The sequence below is a fragment of the Apium graveolens genome, chromosome 7 (genome assembly GCF_009905375.1).
Source record: "Apium graveolens cultivar Ventura chromosome 7, ASM990537v1, whole genome shotgun sequence".
Lineage (NCBI taxonomy): Eukaryota > Viridiplantae > Streptophyta > Magnoliopsida > Apiales > Apiaceae > Apium > Apium graveolens.
The window spans coordinates 777,341-789,598 of NC_133653.1; the positions used below are offsets into that span (position 1 = coordinate 777,341).

Below are 12,258 nucleotides of genomic sequence, written 5' to 3' on the forward strand. Positions count from 1 at the left end.
TCTGTATTATTCATCATTACAGCAAACACATAGAATTCACACATTACACTGAACATTTCCCTTGCTCCACAGAGCAAACACTCATAAAACTCACAACATAACTATATTTTCTTCAAAATCTTCTCAATCACATGCTATATTCTCCATACATGTTGCAGACGAGGTAGTTAGTAGTCGACCATTAAAACTCAGGCCTCAATCCCGGTTATCAAGCGACTTCTAAAACTTTCTTGATATCATTCTGCAGAAGTCGAAATGATCATATGTTAGCCACAATATAATTAACTTGTGTAATGACATGCAAGTAATTGTTACCTCAAAGGTAAGCGGAGTGGTTGTGGGAGCATAACGTTCAACAAGTTTGCCATCTTTATCGACTAAGAACTTGGCAAAATTCCATTCAATTTCATCTCCTTTGACAAACTTGAGGTACTTGTATAACGGAGCAGCATCTGATCCATTCACATCAACCTAAATAATCGAAAAACCACATAAGTTTCTCAGACAAAACAGGTCTAGCATACTGCAGTTCAAGATCAAAACGTGTACTAACATCCTTACCTTACTGAAGATAGGATATTCAGCTTTGAAACGAGTGCAGACAAAGTTTTCAATTTCTTCATTAGTCCCAGGCTCCTGTCCATTAAACTGGCTGCATGGAAATGCAAGAATCTCTAGTCCTGTAAAGTCATTCACCAGATTGTTAATCACGAAAAACACTAAACAAATGCAAGGATTCAAGAACAGCTTCAGCTAACACAAGCTTGATCATAAACTCATGACAGTGAAACCAACCTTGATCCTTGTACTTCTTGTACAACTCTGCCAACTCTGTATAGTTTGAAGTGGTAAGGCCACTGCACATCAAAGCAACAAATCATAATCCAATACACTTCTTTAACAAATGCACATTTTGCTAAATCCTCAAGATATTATGAAGTGAAGCGGAAATCAAACGTGTGACCTATTGTACACAGAACATCGTCTCAGGACCTCATCGATAAATCAATAACATACCATTGAGATGCAACATTGACAATCAACAAAACTTTGCCCTTGTACTTGCTTAGCTCTACATCATTACCCTTGCCATCCTGCAATCATCAGTCAAACATCTTTAATGCATTCATTCAACCTACACTACCATTTACGACGGAAAAATTTATTACGACGGAAAAATTTACACCGAAAGAAAGAAATGAAAGAACCTTGACAGTGAAGTCATGGATGGATTGCACACTGCTTAATTCACTGGCCATTTTAAAAATCTTGAAACCTCAAAAATTTAAAAATATTTTTTTTGTGTTTTTTGCAAATGAAGTTAATATTTTGTATAAGTTGATGAGAAGAGAAGAGGAGCTCAAAGCCTATATATAGACATTTACCGTTATGTTAGCAATGTCGCCGATACAAAAGATGTGGATGTGCATATAGATTCGTTGTGGTTAATATTGTGACACGTGTCCGACAATTTTAGTGCAGTTAGATTTTAATAAAGATGAGAAATTATTGAATTTAAAAGAAGGATTAAATTCGAATAAAGTGGCTTTCAAGATAACAAGTTTTGTTATCTTGTGACACGTGTAAAATAACAAGTTTTGTTGTTCAAGATTTTGTGCAGATGGAATTTGATTATTCTAGAATAGTTATATCAACTTCATGGAATACGTCACAAATTTAAATTGAGAAATAACAAGTAACTATTCAAAATGATACTCCCTTTATTCCAAAATTAGGTGAAGTAATCGCGTTTCACGCGGTTGGTAAAAATGATTAAATAATACGATAGTAAATTATTTAGTTTATTAGTATACTTTTTTTGTATAAGTTTTTCATTCTTGAGGTAACTGGAGATTGCAAATGAGCTTGATTTTCATAACACTGGCCCTAATTTTGAAATTACAGAGAGTAAAACTAAAACATAAGAAGTGCTATTTTCTTACACAAAAATCAGTAAGACTTTTCATCAATTTTGATACCATAGGTTTAAGAGTCTCTTCAACATATTTACTACATTACAAACGATTCAGTCCTTTGAAATAATTTGCATAAACCACTTCAAATTATTAAATTATTTTGGTTGATTCTCCGTACATAAGTATACAACCTAATTTAAAACCTTATATAACATAACTAGAGGGCCAATTGCTCATTATTTTTATATTTGATAATACTAAATGATGCATAAAAGATCTTCAAATTGATGCCTCGGTGCAAAATAAAGAGTTGTTCCTCTTTACAATAATTATACAATTCTAACATGCATCCGACATTAATCCAAGCTATGATATTGCATCATATTAATCTTCAACACTTCCAACTGACTTCTGTTCATGTTTAGTTCAGGTCAGATTAATTAAAGGCTCGCTGTCTTTCCATTCCAAGTGTTGTTCCATCGCCTCATCCTAAAATATCCACAAATAATGTTTTGCAGAAACCTGAAATATCCATGTATGTCAATGAGTTACAAAGTATCTTTGTATTTGAATCTGACATAGTCTCATCGTCAAATGTAAGGTTCAGACATCTAAAAATTAATTGCAGGAAACCTGAAATATCCATGTATGCCAATGAGTTACAAAGTACCTTTGCATTTGGATTCGACATGGCCTCGCAGTCAAATGTAAGGTGCGGACATCTAAGAAATAATATAACTCAATTCTTTCAAAATTCATGAAATTTGAATAAAAATATTCTTCCTGCATCTTAAATAAGTCCTAAAATATGTAGATTTTTAACATATATCAGTAGAGGTCTAACTGTTATAGCCATAGGGAAAATATAGCCTATGTATTATATTTAGTTCATACTCCTATACTATACAATGAGGCCATAAACAAATATAAACCACATATAGACTTGCATCTGCAGACAACCGACAATATATCGGTTACTCTTTAAAGATAAAGAGTTCAAAGAAAGATGCTCATGCTCAGTAGAAATATCAATTAGTAGAAATATACCAGAGCTTTAAGAATGCAAATGAACTAGTACAAAAACCCGAGCACAATTGGTTATGACATTGATGTTCCTGAGGTTACCTCAGATGCACTTCCTAAATACGCTTCCTGAGTTTAAATTTTTTTCTCATTTTAGAACACGAGGGTATTGTAGTAATTACACAATATTATATGCATTTACCAAAATACCATTACTATTCTATACTAAAATACACTTGCATTTCAGGAAAGTTCCCGAGTTAATTTCAGGAACAATTTTTCTCACTAGTTATAATAGTTCCACTTACTTTAATTTTTATTGACTGTTTAAAATAGCATGTAATGGCCTCATTATCCTTTATACCTCTAAGTCAGACTTGACTGCAAGCCTGCAACGCAAACGTTCTTTTAGGAGTGACATCAGTGCTATTATAATTTATTATCAATTTATAATTATTTATTTAGCAGTACACTTTTTCTAACACATGAAGTAGGGCAACAAAGGTGGGTTCAATGCTCATAACTCACATAATAAATAGGTTGTAAGCAAAAATAATAAATTCATAATTTAAAGAAAGAATTAGTTAATTATAATAATGAAAGAAACATGTAAATTGTAGACTACCAAACCAAAATATTATAATTTGTGTTCAAAATCTTTTGTAACTTTTAACATAAGGTGCTTTTTTTCGAATTTGCAATCAACATTCAGGCATATATGAAGTCAAAAGCAATTCAGAATACATATTTTTTACAACCAATGAATGATCCATAAAATGTCTCAAATTGCTCGAATTGTTTTCCTGCACCAGCCTAAAGTACCCAGACCTTGTAATTTGACTCGATCAAATCAAAGGCATATCCGAAAGCATTAAACTATAGGTCAGGTGTATATTCACTTTGTATCTAGAACCTGACACAGATAGTTTATCGTTGACGCATTTTCGGCTTAACCTCTTTCCATCACATTTATATAAATATCTATTATGTCTAGCAAAACAAAATATGTGATAGTAAGTAGAATACATATACCTTTCCAGAACCAACGGGGAGGGTGTTGTAGTTTAGTCCTTAAACAAATTGAAATTTATTAAGATACTCCACCATCAAGATGCAAAGAATGTATAATATATGACAAACAGATTATCATGAGCATTTTTACGTACACCGCCCATGAGTTTGCTCGAGTTCTTCATTATAGGACAAAATAATTTGAAACAATAATCGAATAAGATGAATTTGGCAAGCCTTAATTGAAGAAACTAAATATGAACTTTGAGTTTGATAACATGTCTTAAAAGAGCATAAAAAATTATACATATTGCTGCATAGTAATATATTGTATCGAAAATTACTGTTTTGAAGCTAAATATAGATGGTCACGGGGGATCCTATGCAGTCTATGTATATAAGCAAGGATCTAAAAATGGAGATTAACTTACACAATCATTGGGATGAAAGAGCAAACAATCATGAGACCAATGTAAGCACAACTAAGCAAACATTCTTGCTAATTTGTAATCAAAAGAGTTCTAAATACAAAAATTGAGGAGATACATATTGAGAATTTCATGGGCAATGACCTTTTTTCTTGACATACAGTTGAAGATGATGATCATAGTCAAGCATAGCAGAATGATGGCCCTTATTCTCACAATTTGGGAAGAAAAAGCCCAAAATCTCACTGATATTATAAAATGGCCTTTTATATCACTCACAAACGTGATATTTAGTTGGGTTTATAATATATACAGAACGTTAGAGCTAACTCAGCGGTTAGGTGGTACATTTTGGAGCTCTGTGTCTTTTCTTCTCAAATTGTGATACTAAGGCCCATTCATTAGGCCATGTTGCTTAGCCGATACTTGTCAACCTTTTTTAGGATTATAATCCCGAACTATTATACACAAAAATAATCTCATTATTATTATTAACTGTAATCCCTTGACTTAAATTACTCTATCTTTCTTTGTTTATAAATTTTAAGTCCAAGAACTACTACATAATCAGTCATATATCAGTAAAATATGGACAATGGACTTATATTAAAACGTTGATGTTAAAAATTTAAATTTATTAAAGATCAAGAATGAATACAATTAAAATTAATATTATGTATTTGTGGAGAACCAACATGAAATTATGATGAAAGTTGATATAATAAATATTAATCTAAAATTCGTGCCATTTACAGTGTTTTAAATAATTATTATTTTATTTTTGTTATTTTAATATTTTATTAGATATATTTGTTAAAAAATAAGTATGTCTAAATAAGTGTATTATTTATAATATTAAATTTTAAAATATATAAGTTCATAAACTGACCCATTAATAGGTTCATAAAATTCAATAGGCAACCCACTTACATACATCTGGTTTTTCGTTCCCAGAGTGTTTTAAAATTATAGTAATATAAGTGTCATGTTAAAATTTCTAATTTTTACTCACAAAACCCAAACCAAATAGTATGATATTTGTGTTATGATAATAATATAAATATCATAATTATTATACGATTTTAAAAATTTTATTATTTCATTAAAATATACTATTGAGTCATATAAGAAATAGAATTACTGAGTTCAAATTAATAAAAGAATTGCAATTGAAAAACGGGTAAAAAATATATATATAATATATTAAGTCATATAAAAACCAAAAATTTTAAAAAACCAAAAATTAATAAAAACCAAAGAAAAGGTTAAAGCAAAGGGTGAAAAAAATAAAACCAAATTTAATAGAATCATAAAATATTTAACCCAGAGTCGTTCTAGTTGTACAAGAATCTTTTCCAGTTTTTGACATCTAACTGTTTGAAATTGTTTGAGAGAAGGGAAAGCTGGTCCCCAACTTCCAATTCTTCCAGATTGATGAATTCTTGTAATCTTAAAATTTGAAGATTACACTTTGTTTTCCCTGTACACATTAAAACCCAACCAAAGAGCGGTGAGATTCGACAAACTTCCCAGAGTGGGCATCGGATCTTCTGTAAACCCACTGTTGCGTAGATATAAATCTGTGATTGAATCGGGCAGATGACGTAGTCTCGATAGATATTTTAGACAATTGCAAGACGAGAGTGATTAGGAATTCTGTAAGCATTCTGCTAGTTGTACAGGAATGTTCTTCAGTTTTATACAGCCAAATCTTTGAAATTGCTTGAGAGAAGGGAAAGCTCGGTCCCCAACTTCCAATTCTTCCAGATTAAGGAAATTATATAATATTAAAATTTGAAGACTTGGAAACCCATTCTCACTGCATACCATTTTGTTTCCCCTGTACACATTAGAACCCAGATGAAGAGCGGTGAGATTCGACAAACTTCCCAGAGTGGGCATTGGATCTTCTGTCAACTTAGTATCAACTAGACTTAAATCCGTGATTGAATCGGGCAGATGACGTAGTTCCGATGGATCTTTTAGAATACCCGTTAAGTCAACGCTCTTGAGACGATTGCAAGACGAGAGTGGTTTCAGTGTTGGAATCTCAACAAATATAAACAATAGTGTAAATGTTTGGAGACTTGTTAAATTGGCTACGGACTCCAGCGTGTAACTGTTGCTTTGACCATATATAAAGAGTGTATGGAGGTTGGTGAGATTAACAGTATCAATCTTCATCCATTCTTTATAATCTATAGAAAGGAGAGTGCGTAACTTTGTTTGGTGCTTACCTATATTCAAACTCCCAGTAACATTAATGGCTAAATGCCTCAACTCATGAAGCTCACATATCTCCCTAGGAACTGTGTAGTCTGTACTCCTCCGACCGTGCAAGGTTTGTAGCTTTTTAAGCTTGCCTATACTTGCTGGAATATCTATAGGTATTTTAGAATACTTCTCACGACCCATTAAGCCCAAGTACTTTAAGTGAACTAAATCTCCTATTTCTTCTGGTATTACCTCTGAATGTACACTTGTCATATCTAGGACTTTAAGATTTTTGAATCTCGCACACACCAACTTCATTTCTTCTAATTCATATTTACCACTTAAATAATTTACCACTGCCAATGAACGCACAAGTAAAGCATCAAATCTACGCTCAACTAGTTTCAAGTACTCACCTATTTCATTGTAAATGACATGACGGGGTTGTCCTTCCAACAAATGAATGTGTTCTGGATGGTGTTTACCTGATTCCAAAACGACCAACAACTTGTGCTCCTTTGCTTTTTTTATGGCAAGATCACGGACAAGATCATGGACCCGGCAACCCTGAACTTGTCCGTTCCATCGCAAATCATTAACCTGAAGCAAATTACGGTTAATCAGCTCATTCAAACAATCTTCAGCCAAATCCTCCATGATTACTCCTTCACCTTCTTCGGCTTCTGATATGAATTCCTCTGCAATCCATAGACGCTTCAACTCGTCCAAATCAATCACATGGTCTTCCGGGTACCTTGCAAGGTAGAGAAAACAGTCTTTCATTTGGGGAGACAAGTCATTATAACTCAAACTCAGTATTTCCCCAATCTGGGGAGACAAATCATCATCCTTCAAGTGTCTCCATATATGCTCCTTCACCTTTGACCAATATTCATAGCTCATGTTGTGTGATAAGAGGCCGCTCAGTACCACGATTGCAAGTGGTAAACCACGACATTTACCAACCATCTCCCTTCCTAATTTCTTCAAATTTTGGATTGTTGGTTCTGCTCTCTTACAGAACAATTCCCAGCTCTCATCTTCCGTTAGAAAACGGAGTTGATGGACAAAACATTTGCCATCTGCCATCTCTGCAACTTTTTTGTTGCGGGTGGTTATGATGATTCTACTACGGTTTTTCTGGTTTGGAAAAGCAATCTTAATCTGGTCCCAAACCTTTATGTCCCATATATCATCAATCAAAACCAAATATCGGCCTTGACTTTGAAGTAACTCTGGCAGGTGCTGCAGCAAATGGTACTCGTCCATGGTTGACAACTTTTGTTCGTACTCAGCTCCCATAAAAGACGTCACTATTCTCTTCAAAACATCTTTTATGTTATATTCGTTGGACACACAAACCTTAGCACGAGTATCAAAATTTCTCAACTCGCTAGAGTTGTACAACTTTGTGGCAAGTGAAGTCTTGCCCAAGCCCCCCATTCCGTGAATTGAAATGACTTTGAGGGCGAGATCCTTGCTATCAAGTTCAGCCTTCAAAATCTTAAAATCATCCTCAAAACCAACCACTTCCACCTGGTTATTAATGGCGGTTATTCTCAACAATGTTCTCTCTTTCTGCTGCTTGTTTGGAGTGGCTAAGATGTTGTCAATACGGTACTCATTTCGCCTATTCTTGATCACTTCAATCCTTCTTTTGAGTGACTCAATCTCCTTGCCAATATCATAAAGCATAACTTCTCCATTGCACACGCAAACACAGCCCCGAACACGATCCAAGATACCTCGTTTCGGAGCTGCATATTCTTCTTGGTGAGCACTGAAATCGCTCAGGATTTTTATCGCATCATTGGCGACATCTCTAACGTCCTCCACCCAGTTGCGGATTTGCTCCTCTTCCAGTCTTGATTCTGCAGATCTTACGGAAGATTGGAGGTAGCGCAATTCATCTTTGAGCCACCTTAAATTATCTTTCACTTCAAGTAGAATGTTAACTTCTTGTGCAATAAATGCACCAAGCTTTTCAATTGCAAGAGATACGATTGCATCAACCATTCTTCTTTAAGAAGCTTTATGATCTGAAGGTAATCGAAGTAACTACAACAAGAACAATACTAATTTATGATTTGTAAGGTCTATTGTGCACAGAATTACAGAAATAAAAGCTTTAATTCATTGGTTTGCCTATGAGATGCTTTCACATCCTGAGTGGTGTCTTTTTGTGGATAATAATTAATAAAAGCATGTGTTTGGTGTCCCTACAAAGAGGCTTTAGCAACCTGTCTAAATAATATGTCTGTCTAACATATTGTTGTTGAATTTAGGTACACCTGAAAGTGATCGTAATCGAATATTAAGTCCATAAAAAGAAAAGAAATCTCAGAGGGACCAGAAAAGATATAGAATGTATTTATAATTATTGAAGTCGCCGGAGACTTGTCACAAGTCTTTGTAGCAATAAAGAAGAAGAGGGACCATGACAGCAGAGTAACTGGTATAAAACAGAGCATGTGTATGGTGTCCCTATAAAACAGAGCACTGTCCTTTCAATTATTGCAGTTTCTACACCATAATCGCTACAATGCAATTCTTCTCAAGTGCATAGTAAGTCTCCAGGGAAATCTACCCTATTGAGTTATTAGTCAAGCAGATGAAAGGGATGAAATTCAGGTACTTGACAGCAGCGTTTGTTGAAATTAAGGATCCAGAGCCCAACTTCTTCGGGGCACCATTTACTTAAGTGATTATGTCACTAGTCACCGGTCCAAATTTAAAAAAATGTCATTTTCACTAGACTTTTCGAATTTGATATTTGAGTGCACCTCCTGCAAAGCTAACGAGGTTGTTTCGGCTTGATTGGATGATCTTGAATTGCCATGAGATGATATCTTCATCGGAGTGAGGATGGAAGTAGGTAGGATGTGGGATTCCAATGTCATTAACATGCCAAGGTTGCCTTTCTTCAAGATTCAAAAATGTACTTCCCCATGGAGAATCATCCCTTCTCCGAAAACTTTACCCAAAACAAAGACATGATCTTTGCCTGAGTTTAAAGGGTTTCTGCAGTTTAAGCCATTCTACCAGTTCCAACGCCAGGTGTCCTTAACATAAGATAGTAGATATTTAAGGCACAAAAAGAAACATTTTTATCCACAGTTGAGTTAAAATTCGAACTAATTCATCTTATATCCTTCATTACATCATATATACATTTTCGGACAGTAATTTATGCTATATACATTATTTAAATTTTGCAACGAGATCATTTCGTTGTACATTATCAGCCTATATATGTTCGTAAATCCTAAACAAGAATTATAAAATTTAAACTTTTTTGCAAACTCCCGTTAATATCTAAAACAATGAATAAATGAAAAATCAATAAACGAAAAATAGAGAAACTCGTAAAAAAAACCTAAAGAAAAATTTATCAAAGTCCAGAGGCTAATAGGAAACAAGTGAACAAAGAATATCATATCAACAATAATAACAACAAACTCAAGATTACATTAATTCGAAATGCACATAAACACAAATTCAAAAATTTAATCCGTAACCACATAAAACACACGGGCGCGCACAGACTTGCAAGTATTAAAACATGCAAACAGAGCAGGGGTGCAGTAAAAGAAAGAACCTTGACAACGAAATCATGAGCAGAATAGGTTTGGCAACTGTCCATCGTATAATCTGATCACAACCCAAACAAACAAAACCACAAATCAGTTAATGCAGAATAATTAAGGCCTGATTAAGATTAATTAAAGCACCTGATCAAGAAAAGGAATGTAAATGGAGCAGCTTTATGTCCAATGACATTTATTGGACAATAATCCGGAGAGAGACAAATTTCTTAGTGTTACACAAATTTTAATTTCACTAATTTTTTTGGTACCACCAACTTTTGATTTTAGTTATTCATTCATACTAGTAGATAACCAGTGTCAAGTACATAACCCGTGCGAAGTATGGGCCGAGATCAAAATATCAATATTAAATAATGATTATAAAAATTTATTTTAATTTTACATTAAAATATGTAATAAATAAAATTGTACAATTATTGCAATTTTTCTTTTTTAAATTATTTGTAATTTTCATTAACTTAAATTTTATTAGAACAACAAACTCAACATTATTATGAATCTGTTGTTCAAAAAGACATAACTAATATTTTACATAGAAACTTTATTCACAACACACGATTGATGGATAATTTAACAAAAAATTAAATCAACATTACTAAGTAAATTCATATTAAATTTATTATTGTTAGCTGAATTTGTATTTTTATATAGTTTGTGATTGCATAATTTTTTCTAATAAATTGTACATTATGTATGTATAAATATACACACTACGCCATAAATGACCTTATACAACATAATTATGTGATGTTATGATAGATAATGTTGATGTATCATTATGATAATCTACCATATTACAACATATTTTAATTACGTTAGCATAGGTCTCGTAAAGTGTTGTCAATCCATTCATAAATTAAAATATTCAATTTTTTATTAAAAAATAAATAAAAATATGCTGACGTGTCACATGTGGGTCCCACATGGGGGTTCCCCACTGCTGACTTATCGCTGATGTGTCCCATGATGTGGGGCCCACTCCGCTGACGTGGCAGGTGTGGTCCCCCATGTGGGCCCACTCTGCGGGCATGGCAGAGGGAGGTCCCCCATGTGGGCCCCACTCTGCTGACGTGGCAGGTGTGGTCCCCCATGTGGGCCCCACTCTTCGCATTTGGTGCTAAAATAGAACTATGTAGGTATGAATTTAGAATTTACAATATATATACGATTCCATTTATATAAAAATAATATAAATATATGGTATATAAGAATCAAAAAACAGGTAAAATATTACATAGAAAATTGTAAGTCATATATGAATAAAAAAATAATAAAAATGGAGCAAATTTATGAACTTATTTATTTTAAAATATAACTAAAAAAAAGATTCAAACCTATTAAAATAATAAAAAATCATGGCTTATAAAAAATTAAAAAAATGAGTAAAAATAAAATATATAGAATTATAAATCATATAGGATTAAAAAAATGATAAAAATAATACACTTAGAGTTATAACATGAATCATAAAAGGTGAAATTAAAAGGTGGTGATACTAAAAAATAAGTGAAACTAAGTATCACTTAAAAATTAGTTTCGTTTATTAATAAAGAAAAATGGGTAAAAATAAAACATATAGAATTATATGTCATATAGGATAAAAATCATCAATTATAAAAGATGAAATCAAAAGGTGGAAGAACAAAAAAATAAGTGAAATTTTTTTATATTGGGGGACGGGCACTCGGCAGACAACTCTTATTAAATGTAGTTTCATGATTCTTTTTTTAAATTTTTTTCTTCTAAATAAAAATATAATGTTCAAACTTTTATAAAAAAAAGAAAATTTTAAAAATAAATTACAAAAATATATTTTATAGTTGCCTTAAAATGCGTGCAAGCATGTGAAAAAAAAATGTAAAGAAATGAAGGGACTGAGGTAGTAATTTTTAAGATTATATTTAACGGTTCTCATCAATTTGATGTGATCGAATGACGAAGAACCAAAAATCAACAACTAAATTTTTAATATTTTGTCTTTAATATAATAATGTAGATAGTTCCTTGAAGTCCAACAAAATGCTTTAAGAAAAAGTTGTTTCCATTAAATTTTAATTT

General features: G+C 32.8%; 2 protein-coding genes and 1 long non-coding RNA gene across 4 annotated transcripts in view; 1 reads left to right on the top strand and 2 right to left on the bottom strand.

The window, feature by feature from the left end:
* The window catches only part of LOC141671305 (uncharacterized), a 328,936-nt gene that overhangs the window by 90,570 nt on the left and 226,108 nt on the right, over positions 1 to 12,258 (top strand). The window lies entirely within an intron of this gene.
* LOC141672153 (putative phospholipid hydroperoxide glutathione peroxidase) lies at positions 135 to 1,312 on the bottom strand. 2 transcript variants are annotated; one of them, XM_074478659.1, is made up of 6 exons: positions 1,209 to 1,312; positions 1,018 to 1,094; positions 796 to 857; positions 562 to 680; positions 316 to 471; positions 135 to 241 (listed from the first exon to the last, which is right to left on the bottom strand). In XM_074478659.1, exons 1-6 carry the CDS (start codon positions 1,257 to 1,259, stop codon positions 209 to 211), a joined length of 498 nt encoding a protein of 165 aa, XP_074334760.1. In that variant the 5' UTR covers positions 1,260 to 1,312; the 3' UTR covers positions 135 to 208. The 2 variants fall into 2 exon arrangements, with proteins under 2 accessions (XP_074334760.1, XP_074334761.1); XM_074478660.1 differs by having other exon boundaries at positions 1,187 to 1,301.
* LOC141670430 (disease resistance protein RPP13-like) overlaps positions 5,691 to 12,258 on the bottom strand; it is a 77,476-nt gene continuing 70,908 nt past the window's right edge. The window contains exon 2 of the mRNA XM_074476261.1: positions 5,691 to 8,832. Coding sequence (XP_074332362.1) covers positions 6,026 to 8,608 — 2,583 coding nt within the window. The 5' untranslated portion in view covers positions 8,609 to 8,832 and the 3' untranslated portion in view covers positions 5,691 to 6,025. The remainder of the gene's footprint in view (positions 8,833 to 12,258) is intronic.

Bases quoted from the DNA above. Each gene is read 5' to 3' on its own strand.
- LOC141672153 (XM_074478659.1), bottom strand. From the start codon at position 1,259: ATGGCCAGTGAATTAAGCAGTGTGCAATCCATCCATGACTTCACTGTC. The intron at 858-1,017 runs GTATGTTATTGA...TTTGATGTGCAG, and splicing joins GTCAATGTTGCATCTCAATG to TGGCCTTACCACTTCAAACT. The intron at 472-561 runs GTAAGGATGTTA...TCGATTATTTAG, and splicing joins AATATCCTATCTTCAGTAAG to GTTGATGTGAATGGATCAGA.